General features: G+C 54.9%; 3 protein-coding genes across 3 annotated transcripts; all 3 read left to right on the top strand.

Annotated features, from left to right (window-relative positions):
• Positions 1-261: 261 nt before the first annotated feature.
• Positions 262-13,725, top strand: VOLCADRAFT_105916 (uncharacterized protein; the record flags this gene model as incomplete). The annotated part of the gene is made up of 25 exons (XM_002953452.1): positions 262-294; positions 673-1,080; positions 1,157-1,185; positions 1,596-1,814; positions 1,881-1,986; positions 2,681-2,698; positions 3,165-3,195; positions 4,236-4,364; positions 4,515-4,530; positions 5,412-5,607; positions 5,694-5,777; positions 6,464-6,712; positions 7,020-7,176; positions 7,465-7,523; positions 7,740-8,076; positions 8,436-8,587; positions 8,940-9,050; positions 9,265-9,505; positions 9,987-10,246; positions 10,584-10,719; positions 11,061-11,760; positions 12,571-12,614; positions 12,664-12,756; positions 13,200-13,220; positions 13,637-13,725. 25 exons carry the CDS (start codon positions 262-264, stop codon positions 13,723-13,725), a joined length of 3,918 nt encoding a protein of 1,305 aa, XP_002953498.1.
• Positions 13,726-14,021: 296 nt separating this feature from the next.
• On the top strand, positions 14,022-15,548 carry VOLCADRAFT_109870 (uncharacterized protein). The gene is made up of 4 exons (XM_002953451.1): positions 14,022-14,357; positions 14,476-14,553; positions 14,634-14,813; positions 14,981-15,548. The coding sequence occupies exons 1-4, from the start codon at positions 14,155-14,157 to the stop codon at positions 15,147-15,149; spliced, it is 630 nt and encodes a 209-aa protein (XP_002953497.1). The 5' UTR covers positions 14,022-14,154; the 3' UTR covers positions 15,150-15,548.
• Positions 15,549-16,265: 717 nt separating this feature from the next.
• Positions 16,266-19,664, top strand: VOLCADRAFT_63584 (uncharacterized protein; the record flags this gene model as incomplete). Its single annotated transcript, XM_002953450.1, has 8 exons — positions 16,266-16,406; positions 16,505-16,553; positions 16,992-17,055; positions 17,562-17,596; positions 17,846-18,004; positions 18,409-18,662; positions 19,244-19,306; positions 19,602-19,664. The coding sequence occupies 8 exons, from the start codon at positions 16,266-16,268 to the stop codon at positions 19,662-19,664; spliced, it is 828 nt and encodes a 275-aa protein (XP_002953496.1).
• Between the last annotated feature and the right edge of the window lie 77 nt (positions 19,665-19,741).

Genomic DNA, 19,741 nt, shown 5'->3' with positions numbered 1-19,741 from the left:
GGCGATGCACGGCCGTTTGGTTTGAAGGCATTACTGCAACCATTGCCGTCCACGAACGAACAGCGAGTCACGCAATGCTGCCACACAAAAGCCACTCCTCATCGGTCGCGGCGCATGGAAAGCGCGCGCGGTCTTTCTCATCCTCAGGGCGTATCCCGTTTGCGTTGCATCCTATCGACCAAGGCAGCTGGAGGCCAGTAAAGCAACTAGCAGATGCTTCGACTGCAATAATTGCAGTTGCAGTTCTCTCGATTACCCCATATGCACACGCATTTGGCGACCCGATTGATGCAAGTAAACATCCAACCGCCGAGGTTGTGCAGCGCCAGGCGAGTCAACTGCAACGAGTAGCTGCGTAGATAGGAGATAACTTCGGTCTGATGCCCTCTTCGGGCCCCCGTCAGGCATGTGGAGTAGCGACATCGGTCTCTCCACGAAACCCGCTGGCCGACCTGAGTGCCGGTTTTTTCGGCGGTGGGGACGATGTTCCTGAGGAGCGGGACCCGATCACACCCTTCACTCTCTATGGAACAAGCTTTGTAGGTGAAAATTTATAATGTTATTACTTGCGATACTACTGGGTCAGCGGGAGGCCCGGCATTGGGGACCACGCTCATAAGCTCAACCAAATCATTCCAGCGGTTCTCCGTTTCTGGAATCCACCGCGCCAAGGATAGCTATCCACTTCCTTGGCTGCAGAAGAAGTACCTGATTGAACAGCTCCAGGGAGAGAAGATTATCTCCCGGAAAAAGGGCTTCACGGTGGACGCCTGCGTGGGGCCGGTGGAGGTGACCCAAGAGACTCCTCAGTTCCAGGGGCTACCAACGGGGGACAAGGTGGGAAGGGACGGGTACCGGGAAGTCCTTATGACGGTCCTGAGTTCTCACCCCCGGTTGCAAGCGCGTTTGGACACTAATGCAATATGGGTCGTGTACAAGCCACAGCTGGACTATGGGACTTTTAGCTCATGCCCCTGGATAAGGGGTCCTTCGGCATCCTCTGGGCCGTGGGGTGCATGGGCAAAGGCTCGCTCGAAGCTAAGTTCAGGATTCTCGCTTGAGCTGGGTCCTGGTAGTCATGTAAGCGTGCATGACGCCATTGAGCCCACTTTCCACCGACTCCCGGCCCCTGGGACACACATGATTTGCTTTGCAGGCCCTGTATGCCAAGAATCGGATATGTAGGTGAGTGTGGAGCCTTGGGGGGGTTGGGGGTACTGAGCATGGCTGGGGCCGCGATGCCCAACACCGCAAATTCGCCGCCTTCGTACGTTCCTCACGCGGTAAGCACTGCTTTTGCACCAAAACGTACGCTGAGTCTAGCAGCAATGGCTGACGCGCACATGTGGTCAGATTTAAATCAACGGCAGGCTCCGCAATAATACACCAAAAGCACCTAGAAGGGTTTTCAGCATCGGGATCTGCTACGCGGGAATAACGCTCAGCTAAGTGCCGTTTTTAACCGAGTACCTGAGCCACATGAAAATCGCCCAGCAGGCAAAAGTTCGGTTGTGTGCGCACCCAACGTGCCCCAACGCGCCTGCCAAGTGGCCTCTGCAACCGCTCCTCCGCCCTCCCTGCTTGTCCACGAGCAGGAAGTCAGAGGGACAGGATCTCAAAGAGACGTGTCGATCAGCGTGTGAGGCCGCCTGCACTGAGGCGCTGGACAGCTACGGGCAGCAGGTGACCCAGGAGAGCGGCTTTGCGCTGCTGGCCAGTGATAAGGCCCGCATGGCGCGTAGCTGCACACGGAACTGCGCATACGAATGTGGGAAGCCGGGCAAGGCGTTTGATTTCGTCATACCTTACAGGCGGTGATGTGCTATCCACGTAAGGCCTCCACCCTCCACTCCACTGTTACTGCTTCGTGGAGCTCGGAGTAGGAGGGTCACACATTGGGAAGGGGTGCCTCTAACAGCTCGGCTTTCGGACATGGACACGGGGGACCTGCTTGAGAGCTTGGTAGTGAAGACGGGGAGTTGGCTGGTTAGTCATCCAGTTGGTCAAGTGTGAGGTTTGGAGAGGAGAGGGACATTAAGGAGCGAGATATGTTAACCCCGGGGCGGGCTAGGGGGGCGGCGTTTCAAAGCCGAAAAGGGGCTCGGCCCCGGTGCAGCCACTTACAGGAAAGCTATCTTTGTCGCGCTCCGATTTATCTGGAAGGTCTCCTTTGGCATTTCGATATAGAATGGATATAGCATTCAAACGCTATTTTTTGCGGGGCGAGATATGTAAGCCACTGACTGACTGACTGGCTGACAAGCAGTGAACCCGGGGGGCTCGGCCCCCCGAATGGCGCTTCGCGCCCGGGGCCTCGCCCAAAAACCACTGTCGCATGTCCAGTCCAGCTACAGGCGCCGTAGACTTTCGGTGACGGGGCTGTCCTGCCGCCTGGTGTTGTCGTTAGCAAGGCCTCGCGAGAACCCCGGTGTCCAGTTCTCTGGGGGGACGTGGGGTTGCCACTGTGGAACTCCATTGTGAAGATGAGACCAAACTGGAGTTCTGTTGAACCCCTCTTTTGGCCACTGAGAGCGTGCTGGGCGCTGGCGCATACGCGCCTGGGCTAGAAGAATCCGGCACTGTTGTTGGTCAGCCTGTGGGGAACCCCGGCCTCGTATGATTGCTATTTGACAGTGGCGCGGACGTGCTCACCCGTGAGGGCTTTGGGCCATCACCGCAGGCAGCCAGGTTAATCCATGTAAGTGTAGTGCGGAAGTTTAAGGGGCAGGTTTGAGCGTTACAAGGCTAGGCCTCAGGTCTGTGCGAATACCTTGGGAGGGTCTTCGGAGGGTTATCGTTGTAGACTTAAACCAAACCGTGTCTTGTTGTAGGCAGGGGCTACCTGTCGGCTTGGCACGCCGGTATCTGTGACGCGTGTATCTGTGACAAGTGTCAAGCTTGTCTGCTGCACTTTGCAAGCCTTCGTCGTGGCTTAGGGAGGTTGTCTTAATCATGTGACATAAACCGTATCTCGTTCCTGACGTACATACGTTACTTGTCTTATCGACTAGGGCAGTGGCCGGCATAGTACTTGTCATATCATGCTGTCCGTAAGCCGACTGGAATGCCGTTATGGCAAAGAAGTTGTATGGGTGGTGATGGGGGTAATAAAAGGTAAGATTACCGTGGGCCAACTGTGAGTACTTCGCGGCATTTGACCGCAGCGGAAGGTCCGCAGCGGATGCTTTGAAACATGTAAGTTTGCGTTCCCTGCCCCACCCTTCCTGGAAATAAGCAGTCATGAATATATTCCTATCCACACGTTGAGACCCGCGACGCGCAGTCTGGCTGAGATTGAGGGTCAGAGCCGGGTGCGCTCCAGAGGTAATGAGACGATGAGAATGTAAAGACAAACTTTGCAAGAGTGTGTCGGGTTCGAGCTTAAGAGAATGAAATAGTACGCAAAATGGCCGGGGGTTTTGGCTCCCACTTGGGGTGCGGCGCGGGTCATCCAGCTTTTATGTGGGGCCGTCACCATCCACCTATGGCGTTCAAGAGAGGAGTAACGGCCGTGACGCGTGCAAGCCAGTAGCTGTGGGCTGAAGCTCATGTACGTGTTATGGACAATTGGCAGACGCGCTGCGTTGGCTCTAAGGATGTCAACATCGCCACGAAACCCGGTGGCAACATCATGGAGATGCTGGCGATTATGTCGGGGCTACCAGGTTTCTAAACCGATTATGAATCAGCCCATCGATATACTGGAGCCGGAGAAGTATGTAGCCGGAGAGCCTTCACTTTTGAGAAGGCTGCCGCCAACCAGCATGAAGCTAAGGCCTGGATTGCTGGACACGCAATGCCGTGCAACTTTGCGGACTCGTGTTTTGGCGGCGCCTGGGAAACGCCTGGGCCACGTTAGCGTACCAATGGCGCTGGGTCGGGTACAGGTCCTGGTCAGCGGAAGTAGCAACCACCGCTTTAGCAGCAGCAGAGGGTACGGGACTTGTTTACCTCCGTCACCATAAGGAAGGCAACCGCCTCTTCCCTTGGTCCATGGAATAAGTGGGTTCACGTGTGGCGCAGTCGAGATACAACATACGGACTGGCCTGCCCTTCGGCCCCATATTGACTCGTATTGGCCCGCTACACCTTAAGAGATTAACGCAACTCAAGGTGTAACACACACACACACCCCTCACACACACACACACACACCTCACACACAAACATGCACGATGGTTGCCATCGTATTCCACAAGCCAAGTGCCTGAACCGCGCTCCTATCCCCCACACAGGCGTAACATATACAGCTTCAGTGCCAACAGCAGGTCACCCTGGTAACTGGCAGTTCACAGGCTCTGTGTGTGTGTATGTGGCACAGCTAGGGGAAACTCATTGTATGCAATTACGGGAGCCAATGAGCCGTGAGCGTCATGCCGAAAGTGCTGCATACAGCACGTACGGCATCGGACAGCATTTTGCCTTTTGGGTGCTCTGTCACCAAGCATGAAAACTCATACAACAAAACTATTGTCAATGACACGCATGTCCTCGGTTGTGACCCCTTGTTGCAGAGGAAACAATGTTGGGGTGAGCCGGTGCTGGCGTGTACTAGCTCTAGTCAGCGGCACGTGATCCACTGCTGCCTCTGACCTCCTGAGGAGAAGTTAAGCGTGTAAGTCGCATACGTGGGGAGAATCGTCTGGTCGGCATGGGGCTCAGTGCTGGAACTGCCGCTTGCCCGCTGCGAGGAAGTCGCGAGCCGGCAAGCTAACATAAGATCGCGCCGACAAAACGATAGGTTTTCAGATAGATTGCAATGGAGCCCTAAGGTGTAAATCCCTTATAAAAGTCATGTTCCAAGTAGGCGGGCTGGCCAAAACAACCCAATTTTTGCCGTCGTACGCACATAGTATCGCCGGGTATCGATTGTCAACTTCCCGCGAGCACAAAGATAGTGCGACGTGAATATTTGTTACGTTGTTCACAGGGTAAAGCCCTCAAATCTGGTTAGGCACAGAAATGACATTTTCTGCGCATGCTTATTAAGACGGCTATGTAGCACTTTTACATATCTACGAAGACGCAAATGCATACAGTGCCGCTTCGAGATGAGCTGCGGGGGGTTTCCCGTGCGGTCCTTGAGGTCGGGCGTTTGGAAGCAATTTTGGCCAAATCTTTTTAGCAACCGAACTAAACAATGCCTTGCAACGCAGGAGTACGTTGGGGCTCGGGTGAAGCAGTTCAGCAGGGTCTTTGCTGGCGTGCTTCTGCCCGGAGTAACAGAACAAGCGTATGATTTCGCTTACGCGCGCACACTCCAGCTTCTGGGCAGTTCAGGACAAGAGACGCAAATAACGGATTCATATGCGTTGCGCTTTACTCATCGATGCCGGCGAGTTTAGCTCCGCATGCAGGAGTCCGTGCGCGTCGGCCCGTTAGCCAAAGCATGCCATTGCGTCATCATGCAGGTTCCTCGGATGCATGCGGAAGGAGTGTCCGCTTTGTAAAAACAATCCGAACAAGAAATGTCGTGAAGATGACAACTTTGACGAGTGCTATGCCGACGGGCAGGTGCTCAAATCGAAATGCGAGGCAGACGTGTATTTGGAGCTGGTGAATCTCCGCACAGGTGCCCCGGAGGCTTTGCCGGGGGTGGAAATCGCGGTATGTGGATTTGGGTTACGAGGATGACTAATGGGATACCTGCGCTTGTAGACACTTGTGAGGCCCATGCTGTCTGTGTGTCGCAGGTATCCGTAATCGATGGCGAGTCGTACAACGAGAATACTGCCGGGAATTACAACCACATAAAGGAGCTCCTGAAGAACGATGATGTGAGGGGCATGGAGACGTTGGCATGGTGTTCAATGGATTTGATGGGTGCCAATTCCACAGGGACATCTCGCCGCCAGCTTCGACAGACACACGGCGCAAATCCAGCCTAGGGGTTGTTGTTGGGCCCACCTGGCGTCACAGACATGTATTGCGTACAAAAATTCATAAGCCAGCGGATTCGTGAGCATGCATACCTCTCCTCTCCACGCTTTCACCTTAGCGTGCCGGAAACAAAGTCACAATAGACGATTGCCTGTGGCTATGGAAATACCTCCCGGGCAAGAATGACGTCGATGGTACATAGCATGTGCACATGTGACCATCGCCGACACTGTTGCGACATTCTGGGGCACTGCAAGCGTGCGTTGTACACGGTGCCCGTTCGTCAGGGTATCGGCTTGCAATACACTCCTGGGTAATCTGCGCACCATGTGTCCGTTGGCGGGATGTGCGCGGCCGACGCAGTTACAGGGTACGGGAGAGCGCGATGCATACATAGGCCGCAGCCGCAGCCTCAACGCTTAAGCTTCCCACGAAAATGCTTTCAGGGCATTTTCAGAGTAATTCCGGAGTTTAAAAATTTTGTCGTTTTCCACCGTTCCGTGCGTGACCTGACTTGGGCTGACCTGACTTGCCCTGATCTGTTTGTGCTAAGTATGGTTCGTACCGCTCCGGGCCCACACAGGAAAGCATTTTGCTGGGGGCGTACCAGGCTGGCGTGAAGGCCGAGTCTGACGGTCGTGTCTACCTGCGCATGAATGAAGGGCAGGTGAAGCTGCCTGACTTGTGCGTGACGGACAAGAACGACACCTTCCACCTCAATAATGAGACTTTCGGCACCTTCCGCCTCACGGCGCGTGCCGTGCGCCGAGAGGGCTACGGCGTTCTGACTCTGGTGGAGAACATTCGGCCGGCGGTGTCGGGCCGCTTTATCGTGAGTGCTGAGGGCGAGTGTGTCTCCCAACAATTTGGGCTGCTGCACATTTTGCTAACTGCACTGCGGGCGAGGGCATGCATGCGCGAATGCTCAGCTGAATATGTAGACGGCAGTTCAAGCTGTTCAAGCTCTTTCCCTCTTTGGAGATTTAGGTGTCCGGCTGCCCGATTGGGGCCTTGTTGTACCCACGTGCCACGACGGACCAGAATGTGGTGCACCACGCAACGTGCGCCCAGAGAGAGGCTGTCTTGAGTCGCCTATGTTCCCCTGTGTGCCCTGGACCGTGACGCTGGCTGCACGATAGGTCAAGACGCAGCGTGCACTGAATGACTACCGCAAGTCCGAGTACCCGCACTTCAAAGACGAGCTCACGAAGCTCAAATTCATCGGCAGCATTACCGCACAGCGCCTGCGGGAGATCCACCAGCACCTGGACTGCCCGTACAGCTCCATTGAGACGGGTGAGCGGGGAAATGTTGGAACACAAGATAAAGCTGATTGTACGGGTTATGTGTTTTATTAAGGTCTGAGATGCGATGAGGGAAATGGCGATGGTGGCACAGGAACAACTTTATCGAAGTATGTATGTGTGTGTGTGTGTGTGTCTTACACCCTGAGATGGATCGCCGTTAAAAATGTAACGAGCTATATTAAGAGGACGCAGTGTAAAATTGACATGGCGCCGTGTCGTCCCTGACAAGGCGTGTTTAGTTATGTGCCCCATTCCCCGTTGTTGTTCGTTACTGCAGTGGAACAGCTGAAGCAGTTAATGCTGTATGCGGACCAGAACCGGCAAGTGGAGAACAAGGTGAGTGGCGACATGTACAGCGCACGTGTTTTGCGGCAAGCTTAGGTGACTTCTAAGGTCCTTATTCGAGACTAGCGCCTTGTTTTAACATGCAGCAGGCCATGTACAACGGTCAGCTGCTTAGTAATCTGCTTCGGTACGAGTTTTTTTGTCGTATTAGGGCTCGCTGTCATTGCTCATCTCCGCATCGCACATAATTGTTCTGGTTCTCACCAGTCCGTTCGCGACATCGCGCTTTATGCTCTGGTATCCTGTACCATAAATGTCTGGGCACAGCAGTGGGCTCTTTTCCAAGTGGCATATCAGTGTCGCCGATGTCGCCTAAACCCCACCTGCTCTGATTCTCTGGATTTCCTCCGGAGCCGGCAGATGCTCGAGCTGCTCAACATGAAGGGCAAGCACAAGCATAAGTGGGACTACTTGCGGGAGGTGCTGGCGGAGCGAGTGGTGTACGATGACATGATGCACCGTCTGTGGTACACTGATGACAACATGGTACAGGGCGTCATCTTCGCATGCAAACAAGGCCAAGTCAACATGGACCGACCAATTGGTACGTCGCAGGGGTTAAGCAGGTGGACCGCGCATTAGGCCTCAGCAGTCAGCAGGGTCTGACTGAAGCACGTTCAGTTTCTGAGCCCAGCGACTACGGACTCGACGCTAATGCTGGTTAGGGGCTCGGCAGGGAAGGAATTTTACTGGTCGCATGTGTCTGAGGCACGACATGGTACCTTTGCAACGCCATTCATTAGGTTTACGTGGTGTCGTAATCCCTTGAGAGCCAGAATTAGGTGAACCGTCGTCTCTGCCGCCGTTTCTGTGCCACTGCTCGATTCACGCCAGCCTTGTCATGATGCGCTGTTACTCGAGCCTGGCGACAACATGACATGCCGGCCGTTACGTGCCCCATAGGTCTCGTGCAGCGTGCGGCCACTGGCCGGCTGGTGGTTTCCAGCGGCCCTACAGGGCAGGACGCGGAGACACTGAAGCAATGGCGCGGCCTGGCTGAGAGTGCGTGGCACACGCCGGGACACCGTGGATGGGTCATGGTGCAGGAGCAGCTGGTAAGAAGGGGGAATGCAGGTGGCCGCAAGGATGGGTGCTGCGCATTGTGGTGGATACGGTATCAATACTGTCCGGGAGCCTGCTGACGGGAAGTAGTAGTCGGCAGGGTACCACAGCGCATATCAGCTCTGCGGGTGGTGAGGGTGGAGCAGTGGGACTGCAGCCGCGGGATTGCAGCGGACGGAAAAACCACCTGGCCTCACGTTACAAAACTGGATTTGGCGGATATGTTTTATAGGGAGCCTTGACGCTTTTGCTTAACGCATCGTTTCGCTGCATTCGCTTTGGGCCCTACGTTGGGCTGCTCCTCGGACTCCCGGGTCCATCTAATAGTCATCTGTGTGACCGCAGGAGATGGCTAACGCGGGTACCGGTGGCACGTCCATCCTGATTGGGGCGGGCCCCAGCATGAGCATAGCGCCTGGCCCCAGCATCTCCATGGCTGACGGAATGGACACTCAGGTAGGGACCAGCAGGGGGTAAGCAGTTGACGCCCAGGTAGTGCCGCATGGCCTTTAGCCCTTTGCGATGGTGGGAATCCGTGTACCGGTGTGTGCGCGATACTCCTTGTGACTGACTGGTGGTCGGACGCCGCTCACTCTGCTGTCCAGCGATCAGTCGGCTTGCCCATCAGAACCCCAGTGCGATTAAAGAGTTTCCAACGCTGGACTTGCAGATGCTTGGCCGACGCGGAAGTGTGGGAATGACTCCCCTAATGCATCCGGACTCGGCCCGGAGCCGCCGGTCCTCGGCCGTGAGCTACCACCAAGGGCCCGGCTCCCCGGAGTGCACACCTCAGGCCATGTTCCAGCAGGCCACCAGCGGTTACGCGGATAGCGGCATGCAGCAGCAGCAGCAGCTCCAGGCGGTGGGGGCGCAGCAGTCGCAGCAGCAACAGGCACCGTTCCAGTTCACAGGTGCGCAGTCCGTGGCTGCACTCAACATGTTTAGTGCGGGTCTGGCGGTCTCGGAACTGGTTCCAGACGTGTACCGGACAGACGTGCTTCAAGCATGGGTGTGTGTCGTTATGCCAGTTCTGAACAGTGGGGCCATGCTGGGGCTCCGCGATGCCTGGTATCGTGCGAGCCGCTGGCGGCTGGTTTCGGTAAGAAAAACCTCGCATGGAACAGGAGGTTCGGGCTGCCTTCACTTAAGGGCCATGACATGCAACATGCTATAACAACTCAACGTCAAGCCCAACAGTGCGTGTTGTTAATTAGACGTCGTGGAATAAATACAAGGGAGACGAGCTGCTTGCTTGCTAGGTTAGGGAAGCTGCCTCGCTGCCATCTCGGGGTATCATCTGCCGTGCCGTCTGCGCCGCCCGTCGCCATCTGGGTGCTTTAACTGCCGTACTAACTCAACCCATCTTGGATCCCTTCTTGACAATCCCGGCAGCGACCTCCTCACCAATGTTTACGCATAACAGCGCTGATAGCCCTGGCGGTGGAGGCAGCTGCTTAATGGGGGTTGCTGGCGGCGCGGGTGGGGGAATGGGCGGCCTTGGTGGGCCGCCAGACCTGACCTTGCCGCCCCCGCCCGCGCGTTCCACCCGTTACCGGCGGCTGTCAGCGGACGCGGGAGCATCGGTGCGGCAGCTTGCTATGATGCAGGCAGCTGGAATGCAGCAGTCCTCTGTCGAGTTGCACCTTGACCTGGTGGGTGTCAGAGTGGTGTGGGTTTTAAACAGCTGTGATATTGCAGGACGGAGGTGACATAATTGGATGGTAGTTGGTAAGGAAGCGGCTAATGTTGAAATGTGGCCGTCTGGTTGCCTGTCCTGCACATCATGCATGCGTTGTGAAGGTAATACCCATACAATTCACTCGTTCCGTCAATTCTCTGCTCATGATCGTGCACCGACGATTGTGCATCCGCCTTTGCGTGGCGGGGACTGCTTGCTCCAGCAATCTAACCCTCAAACTACTGCCTGCTTCCTCTCCGTGCGGTCCTGTCGCGCATATGCATCCTGCCGGCGTGCCATGCGTTCCTTAGACGGGGAAACGGTCCCGCAACTCGGCGCCTGGGCATCAGATGCTGGAGGAGTTGCAGCTGCAGCAGCAGCAGCTGGGCATGAACGCCGAGATGCAGGTCACGTCCAACAACCGGCATGCGTTGTATCACTTTGAGAGTAAGTTTGCGATGGTGCATGGACGGGGGTTCCATGATTGTTCTGGAGGGGCGTGTGTGTGTGCGAGAGAGAGAGAAAGGATGACAGCGTTACAGTAACCTTTGGCAGTAGCCTTTTCTGCACGTGTGGGCTTTCCCGATGATGTGATGAGATCTGCTGTGATTGCGGAACGTCATCGACGAAGCGTGTAGCAGCTTCCGAAACAGGTGTGCTGTCTTGGACGAGAGTTCTGGCGAATACTGATTTGGAGTACCACACAAGTCCCGTTACTAGTTCCTTGGTGGACGCCCAAGGAGGTGCAATGGAAGAGTGCTTGCTTGTTTTGTGTGATATGTTTGCAGGCCGGGGCCGCCACACGCCGCGCAGCCGGTTGAGCCAGGAGATCAGCGACACGGTGGCCGCAGCGGCTCTTAGCGGGGTGCTGGATGCGTCCGACATCGAGGCGTACCTCGCGCAAAACTTCACATTCGTCACCACCGGTGCTGAGCCCACTTACTCCGGCGGCATCATTGGGGCCGGTGCCGACCAGCGCGGGATGGCAGGTATGGCGGCCGCAAGCAACAGCAGCCTAGGGCTGGGCGCGGCCAGCCCCACCGGCATTTCCGCGCCCCTCATGCAGATGAGCATGCAACATTCTGATCAGCTGACAGGGCAAATGCAGCACACGCTCATCCTGAATGACCCGTCCTCCCGCATGGGCATCGCGGGCTCGGGCTGCTCCAGCATGCTGGGCCTGGACGCCCAACAGCAGCAGGTAGTACACAACCACAGCCACCAGTCCCAGCAGCAGCAACACTCCGGGTACGGCGTGGGCATGGGCGCTGCAGGTGGAGGCGCGGGGGGTTCGGTCGGCAGCCGGTCGCTTCAGCACATGGACTCCGGCAATGTGATGCTCAACCAGTCCAGTCGGGAGCTAAAGCGCTGCGAGAGCGATTCCTTCAAGCGGTTCCTGGCTGTCGGCTTGCCGTTTTCCCCCATGGAGGCGACACCGGAGGACCTCTTAGAGGGTCTACACCGTGACGCGGGTTTGATTGGGGACACGTGAGGACCGATCGGGAACACATCATGCGAGACCGTGCTATCCGACCCGTGGGTTAACATGCTGGGGGCCGGTCTTGGGCCATCATAGGGAAAGAGGTCTGAGCGGGCATACGCTTTTGGAACGCCTACTGATTACCATGAACCAACGGCTGAGAACTGGGCCGCGGCCTTGTGCATTTGTATGCAGTATCTGAGTTGAAACATCACTCATCACCCTTGGTAATAAGGTAGTAGGATTCGATCGTAACGGTGCGCGGGGTTCTTGAATATTATAACACCGCATATGAGCGTCGATTTCTTGTGCATTTGCGGGAACCTGTTGAGGATCATTACGTTTCCGCAGTTTCGGATGTATCTAGGTTTCGTTTGTCCATACAACGCGCGCGCTTTCTAGATTTGCAGTTGGCCCTAGACTGCCATACAATCACATAGCCTTCAGCAACGGCAACGTGTACACAGTTTCATGCGTCCTGGGTTCATCCGACGCGTTTCATCGCTGCATATGATTAGACTGCGATCCATGCAGGTTGGACTGCAACGTGGTGGTATTCCTTGCTTAGGTTGTAACCGTCCATTTTGTTGCACTGGGGTAGTTGGCCTGTTTGCATGCGGGTCATTGTGCGGTGGTGCGGTACCATAAGTGGCCTTTTTGTTGGGTTCCGTTGCTTTAGCTGTCGGAGCGATCCTGATTAGGCAGTCAGGCGCCGGAGGTAGAGGAAGTGGTGTCATCTGATGTCTTTTGAATGTGTATATATGTCAACGAGCGCTTCCTTTGTATGGTGCATGATGAATCCACCGCTCCATATATAGGCCGCGCTCTTACATACGAGACTGCGTTCATGTAGTGCTGCACGGTGCGGTGTCTGCTGCGCGCAGCGCACCTACCTGCCTTGACATTTGCAGCGCTTTGTTTGTGGGGTCTTCATTCTATGGGAGCCTGTTGTCGTTCAGGGAGTCATTTGGTTAACATTGCGGACTCTAGCGGGTGTCCTCCCGGTGGGAGCTCCCGCCTAAAATGTTGCTGCAAGGCGCGTGTTATTATGTACAGCAGACAGCCGTCGTGATGGGCCGGATTGCTGGTGGAAAGGATGCCGCCGCCTCTTGGCCAGCTGCGACTCATCTCGCGAGGCCTTTTATTCATCTCGATGGTTGCGTATCACGCCAATACCATGCCATCAACACCAAAACCCTCGAGCAGCGCATGCCGACATTTCCAGGAGCATGATTCAGAGGTCCGCGAAGTGCGAATTTAACGATGCCGGCGGCTGTGAATGGTTACATGCTGCTTGCCTGTGGGTCCTGATCAGGAGCATCTTGGTGTCGAAGCATCCTGTAATTACCCCAAGTACCTAGCAGGTTACAATTATGCGAAACGAGGCGATGTGGCCATGGCAAAATACATATCGCCCTCCCCTCGGCCCCCGGGTGCTCCGCACCAGGTCTTGACATGACACACCAACGTGAGCGAATGTGCCGCAGTGCCGCAACACACACGAATGGTTCGCGAAACGGAAGCACGAAAAACCAGACCCTATGAGATGAATTATCTGGGTGACCGTCCCTGAGATTCCAGGCAGCCAAGTACAACCAGGGTCAGCTAAATGGCACAGCGTTGCAAGTGTGAGAAAAGAAGAAGCAATGGAGTCAGATCCCACGACCCTAACAAAAGCCAAACACCAGTAGATGCCGCCGCACGCGGCTAAGCCGTACAGGGTTACGTTTTAAAGCCCTACACAGCCTACATGTATAGCCGAGTTGGGGTTCGTCGTACACCAAAAGGAAAGCGTATAGCAAGCCACCTACATGCCCTAAGGTAATACCTACACAGCTGCGCTCTCCGATACCTGAGATCAACTGTACCTTGTGCACCGTACAGCTGCTTCCGGGAAGCCGTATCGAGAAGCATCTGCTGTAGTTTATCCTTTAATATTCTATACGGCAGCGCGACAGGATGCCGGGTTTTGAGGGAGCGATGTAATGTTGAGACGCAGTCTGAGGCCAGAGTCCAGGCCCTTCAAGGAACCAGCGGATACCACACACAACGGACAGCACACACAGCGGATAGCACACACAGCTCCTACACGGCCTGCAGTGAACACTGGATGGAAACATCCGCCCAGAAAAGTTACTGACGGTTGCAGGTCCCTTACGTTAACGGCCCATAGAAATGCGTCTGTGGTACAGCCATTTGCTGGACGACCAGAAGTACGGCTACGGAACAGAAATAGCTTGGGCATGGACATCAATTGTGATTAGGCGCAATATGAAAGGCCTTCCGTAGAATCTCCGTCTGTGCGTGGGTTTGGCGCAGGAACCACTGGTTGTCAAGTGCAGCTGCCAAGTCTAACACGAACACTTGAGCCTGTCCAAGCTTGTGGACCACTTTATTGAACAATGACAGACCTTACGCATCCAGCTGTGTGGTTCTACATACCATGTGCAATAACCTGGATTTGCTTTGTGATTAGCGTCGGCTCCCCTGACCGGTTCATTGACTATGACTGGTTGTGGCTCTTATTCCGAAATATGTCTCCCTACTTCTGGTCCGCTATGGGCGTGGCACTAGCGGTGGGAATGTCCATCCTTGGCGCTGCTTGGTAAGGGAGCAAAGGAGTGCGTAAGGCTGGTGGCTAACATGTACACCTGCATCAGGTGTATGCTATTTTTGTATCTAATCTTTTCGGCAAAGGTAGTAAGCCATGTCCTGATTTACAGGGGAATTTTCATAACTGGGTCATCTCTGGTCGGCGCGGCAATCAGGGTGCCGAGGATTACATCAAAGAACCTGATCAGGTACCCAGGCTGTCGTGCTGTTGCCAGTTTGCGGTCTCGGACGGATATTGTCTTGAGCTCCTTGTTCCTCCTGCTTACAGCGTCATCTTCTGTGAGGCGGTGGCCATTTACGGGGTGATTGTGGCCATCATTCTCCAAACCAAAATTGAGATGGTGGAGCCTTTGAAGGACAGCGTGACATATAGCAAATGGGCTATGGCATCTGGATACGCTATCTTTGGTTCAGGCGTCACGTGCGGCTTTGCCAACCTTGTTTGCGGGTAAGCCCCTGGCTCGGGTTTCGCACACCTCCACGATAATATACAGTTTGTTTAGCGGTATCGGCGTGTATGGGGGTGGGGGTGGGGTTATTGCTTCTGGATGTGCGTGGGGCGACGGTTTTCACCTGGTCTCTTTCCGTCACCAAGCCCATGCCGTGTTGCTGCAGGATGTGCGTGGGCATCGTGGGGAGCAGCTGTGCGCTTTCGGATGCTCAAAATAGCTCCCTTTTTGTGAAGATTCTAGTGGTTGAAATTTTTGGCAGCGCCCTGGGGTTGTTCGGCGTTATTATTGGCATCATCATGTCGGGAGGAGTCAAATGGAGCGAAGACGCGTAGCACGGCAGGGTATGCAGCCTGGCCTCATGTACAGTGTACTTCAGTTTTGTCAGTTCTGTGCTGGGGTTGCGTGGACCAGTGTTTGTGCTGTTGTATCGGCTCCGTGAACTTCGTCACCGAGCCTGCGATTTATGCGTCGGGCTGGGCAGGGAAGTTGGGTTATATTTTGGCTTTAACGGATGTCTGGCTGGTTCGTGCTGGCATGGGCAGTTTCGAGGGGGTGCAACTTGCCAAGGCAGCAGTGTGGCGTGCATTGTCGCTCGGGAAAGAATGCATGTTACTAATACGGGAGGCAGGGGATCTAGGGGAGGGAGATGTCTGGCGAGTATCCAAAAGCAGGGGCCGCCACGTGGACAGTGGAGTGTCTAAGTTATTCTGCTGTAAGGCTGCAAGACTGAGTCATTCATGCTAAAAACGCATGTGCTGAATCTTTGCGCTGTGAAAGGATATCTTGCCGTGAGAGCTGCGAGAGCAAGGGCATGCAGCCTCATCAGGGAAGCACGTTGACTAGATAATAATGGGCCCGAACCGATGAGCCGCTCTTTTAAATATTGCAACAGCTTCCACATGACTTGGTAATTGGGTAAAGGTAAATTGCAAGGTCGTGAGGCGCCTCCGAAACTATTAACCGCTGCCGTATCCCAAAAGTTTTGCCGACGGAACCTGTGATGCACGGTCACAAGTATGGACTCATTACTGATGGCAACGAAGTCAGAAATACCAGGGTGACAGCAACTGTTTGAACTCTTGGGTAGGACGCGGACTCGCGAAGAATTTTACGTGTTTCCATTGTTTTTAACAGAGATTATTTGACGAGTAACACACATCAAATCCTTGCTGACACCTTCTCGTCTTGCCCATTTCGGTGGGCCCGGTCCTGGTACTTCTTCTCCAAGCAAATGCTCTAAGTGGACGAAGCCTTATATAGGATAATGTGCATTTCATTTACACGCGAATGAATATGGCATAGGCGCAGCGGACCCAGGGCCTTACTACGGAAGAGCAAATGGACTTCGTATCCTCAGTATTATCACCATCGAGGGATGCAGCTACGGCGTTCGCCCTGGGTAACCTGACGTCGCTTTCGGGTGGATGCAGCCGGTGAGAAACCGAGACATGTCACCCGGCGCTTGCGCCGCAACGGGATCGTCTCAATGTCACATCGTTCCTTTCTGCAGGGAGGATGGGAAGGGGAGTTACGGTTTTTCGCTGCTGCGGGGCAAACGAACCAGCATGGAGGACTTCCATGCTGCACAGGTACGGAGACTCATTCCATGGCAATGGCATGTAAACAGTCAAGAATTGTGCTTGCACACGCTATCCATTATGTCACATGCTGTGTTTTGCAGTACAAGAAGGATCCACGGACTGGGCAGTTGTACGGATTGTTTGGTATCTTTGATGGTAAGGACCCCTACTGCTGACGAACTGCAAGTACTTTGATGGCATTCGGACCTTTGTGGAAGTGCGTGATGCATCTGCATGTGTATGTATGTATGTATGTATGTATGTATGTATGTATGTATGTATGTATGTATGTATGTATGTATGTATGTATGTATGTATGTATGTATGTATGTATGTATGTATGTATGTGTGTGTATGTTACATGGTGCGTGCCCCGTAACTGCAAACCGCCCAACACGAGCCGAGGCTCAAGGGCTGCCAGATCGCCTATAAGCACCATCCTACCTCGCACTCCAGACAAGCAAGTGATAAAGGAGACTAACGGCGCATCTACACGTAAAAACGAATATCCACTTAGCTGTCGAACACCCGTTCGCTGCTCCCACTACTCAAATGCCGAGCACCTGGGAACATGTGGTTTGCTGCACTGCGCAGGGCATGGCGGTCCCCATGCCGCTGACTACGTCCGGAGTAACCTGTTCATAAACATGATGCAGAGGTGTGTCATTAAATTGTTTGGGTGCGGGTTAGCCTCAAAATTTGCAATTCTGTTGTATTGATTGAGATCTCAACACAAGCCATGCCACAGAGGGCAGAAGCTGATGGGTAAGTGACAGCCCTGCACTGCACGGCGGCCCCGCCACTGATAGCACATTGTCCAAAAGGAGCAAACCCTTACGGGCACCCAACACGACACGAGGCCAAAACTCGCAAACCCACCCAGTAGCAGCGTGTCAGCGATCACCCAGCATCAGCGCGTGCGTAATACGGAACAACAGAAGGCCTTCTCTCAGGTCATCTCTCTGAGAACCCCTCGGACCTGGATGATGGCGCCACCACCCAGGCCGAGGCAAGACGACAGCGCCGGTTCGCCGCGTTCCGTAAGGTTCTGCACCCAGTGAGGCCTCGCACTTCCCTCGCGTATGCAGTGCAGTTTCCACTGAGGATTCCCCACCTGATGTTGCCTTCCCTCCGTGATTCGCTTTCGGTGTACGATTATTGCAGCAACAAGTTCGTCAGCGACCTACCCGCGTGCGTAGGTGAGATGGTACGGAGTGGGAGCTGCGACAGGGACCCAGCTAAAGATCACCCATTCATATACAGACGCGCCGGGGGCCCTGTTTCCCATATCCCCGTGCTACGAACCCCGGGAAATGAATGTTCTCTCAAGTGAATATGCCGGGCAGAGAGGTATGGGCAGTGGGTTGTGCGTGGAAGCATCATACACAGCACCCCGGCTCTTGACTTGCCCCGCGCGCGCCACGTGTGTGTCTGGCTTTTCTTCACAGCTGAGGCTTACGAGACCACGGATAACCAGTACCTGCGTCACGAGAGCTCAAACGGTCGAGAGGATGGTTGTACGGCGGTTACAGCGGTCGTGGCAGGCCAGCGGCTGCTGGTGGCGAATGTTGGGGACTCCCGCGCAGTGCTTTGCCGTGGCGGGAAAGGTGCGTTGCGGCGGCGGTTTCACCACGGAGGTGCACCCTGGAGGTGGCCGGGATGTCAGCCGTCTCATGACACGTCGGGCAGTGGACGGAAGGCAGGATGGGGGAATGCAGTGACTCTTGACCAAATGCAAAAAGAGCCGTTTAGGAGAATGTGGGTGCACGGGAAATGATATGGGTCCCAAGGAACCCGCCTAAGTCGCATTGCTTGTCATTTGTTTGGGGTCGCCATCAAACCATGTATGACCTTGCCACACCATGTTCCCTCACCACGGGTGGCGGTAAGCACGTCTCGTGCCCACATTCTTTGCAGTGAAGGAATCTCCAGCGAACCAGACTAATAAGGAAGGTAACGACCAGGGCATGCTCAGACTTAATCATCCCCTGCATGTCCCCGCCCTGCACAGCCATCGCGCTGTCAGTAGACCACAAACCCAACGTCAAAGAGGAGCGGTCACGGATCGAGAGCGCGGGCGGCGTGGTGGTGTGGGCGGGCACTTGGCGGGTGGGCGGGGTGCTGGCTGTGTCCCGCGCATTCGGGGACAGGCCGCTCAAGCGCTACGTCATCCCGACGCCCTCCGTGGCTGAGGAGAGTCTAACCGGCGAGGACGAGTTCCTCATGCTGGCCAGTGACGGGCTGTGGGACGTCATGACGAACCAGGTGTGCATGCCAGGGTGGAAGGAAGGCGTTTGGGTGGTGGGTGAGGGCTGGAGGGCGATGGTGTGCAAAGAGCAGGTAAGCAGTTGACACAGCGAGACAGACGTTTCATTGTTCTGCGCTGAGGTATTTATATTGTTCCGGAAGGGTACTGGCGAAGGGAGATTCTTAGATGTCCAGCGGGGCTCATCCTTGTGAGCTCGAGCGGGTAAATTTCCTTAATGACGGCCGTGTCATAGGGGTGAGTGTGTGTGTTACATGGTTGGGGGTGCGTGACCCCATACCTGTAAAACTACCCATACGAGCCGAAGGCCCAAGGGCAGTGGTGTGACGGGTTTCCACGTGCATGTTGGAGAACAGGAACTGTGGCGCTTGCTTCGCCGGGTCAGGTATTCTGGTTGGCCTTGCAATCCACTAAAAGAATGCGCAGCAAGTGGGGATAATGATGAGCACACCGGGCTTTGCTGTGGAGGTCGCACGACAACGGATAAGATGTACGTTGTTTGTTGATGGGGGTTCGGGGCGCAGATCGCTGTTGGGGACTATGGCATGGCATTACAGTCTAGAACTGGCGTTCCCCGCAGGAAGCCGTCACCCTGATTCGGGACATCTCAGACGCTGAGCAAGCTGCCAAACGAGTAACCGAGGTTGGTGCACGAGGGTTCTTACGGTCAGCTGTGCCCAGTGAAAGGCCGGCACTGATAAAATTCGGCTTCTCACCATGGCGATAGTTAGCTCCATGCGATACTCAGCTCCATTAAGTGCGCAAACGCTCGTGGGGGCGTTAGGCAAACTGCAAGGGGTAAGCATTGATACAGCTAGTACTTATCATGCGATGGATGGCTAATCTCCCGCTGGTTCCTGCTGCGTCCGGTGTTCTTTGGCAATGTGCGTCACTATGCTTTCGGCAACACGTGCCCTGCAACTCTGCCAAATTTCCAGGAGGCATACCAACGCGGGAGCAATGACAATATCAGCTGCGTGGTGGTGCGATTTAAAGGATAATAGGTGAGCTGCCGGGGTGTGGGGCTCCTTGATGTGGATGGGTACCAATCCACTGGACATGATGCGACCCTAAGTAA

This window comes from Volvox carteri (assembly GCF_000143455.1).
Source record: "Volvox carteri f. nagariensis unplaced genomic scaffold VOLCAscaffold_36, whole genome shotgun sequence".
NCBI lineage: Eukaryota > Viridiplantae > Chlorophyta > Chlorophyceae > Chlamydomonadales > Volvocaceae > Volvox > Volvox carteri.
This window is presented reverse-complemented; position numbering and strand designations above follow the sequence as displayed.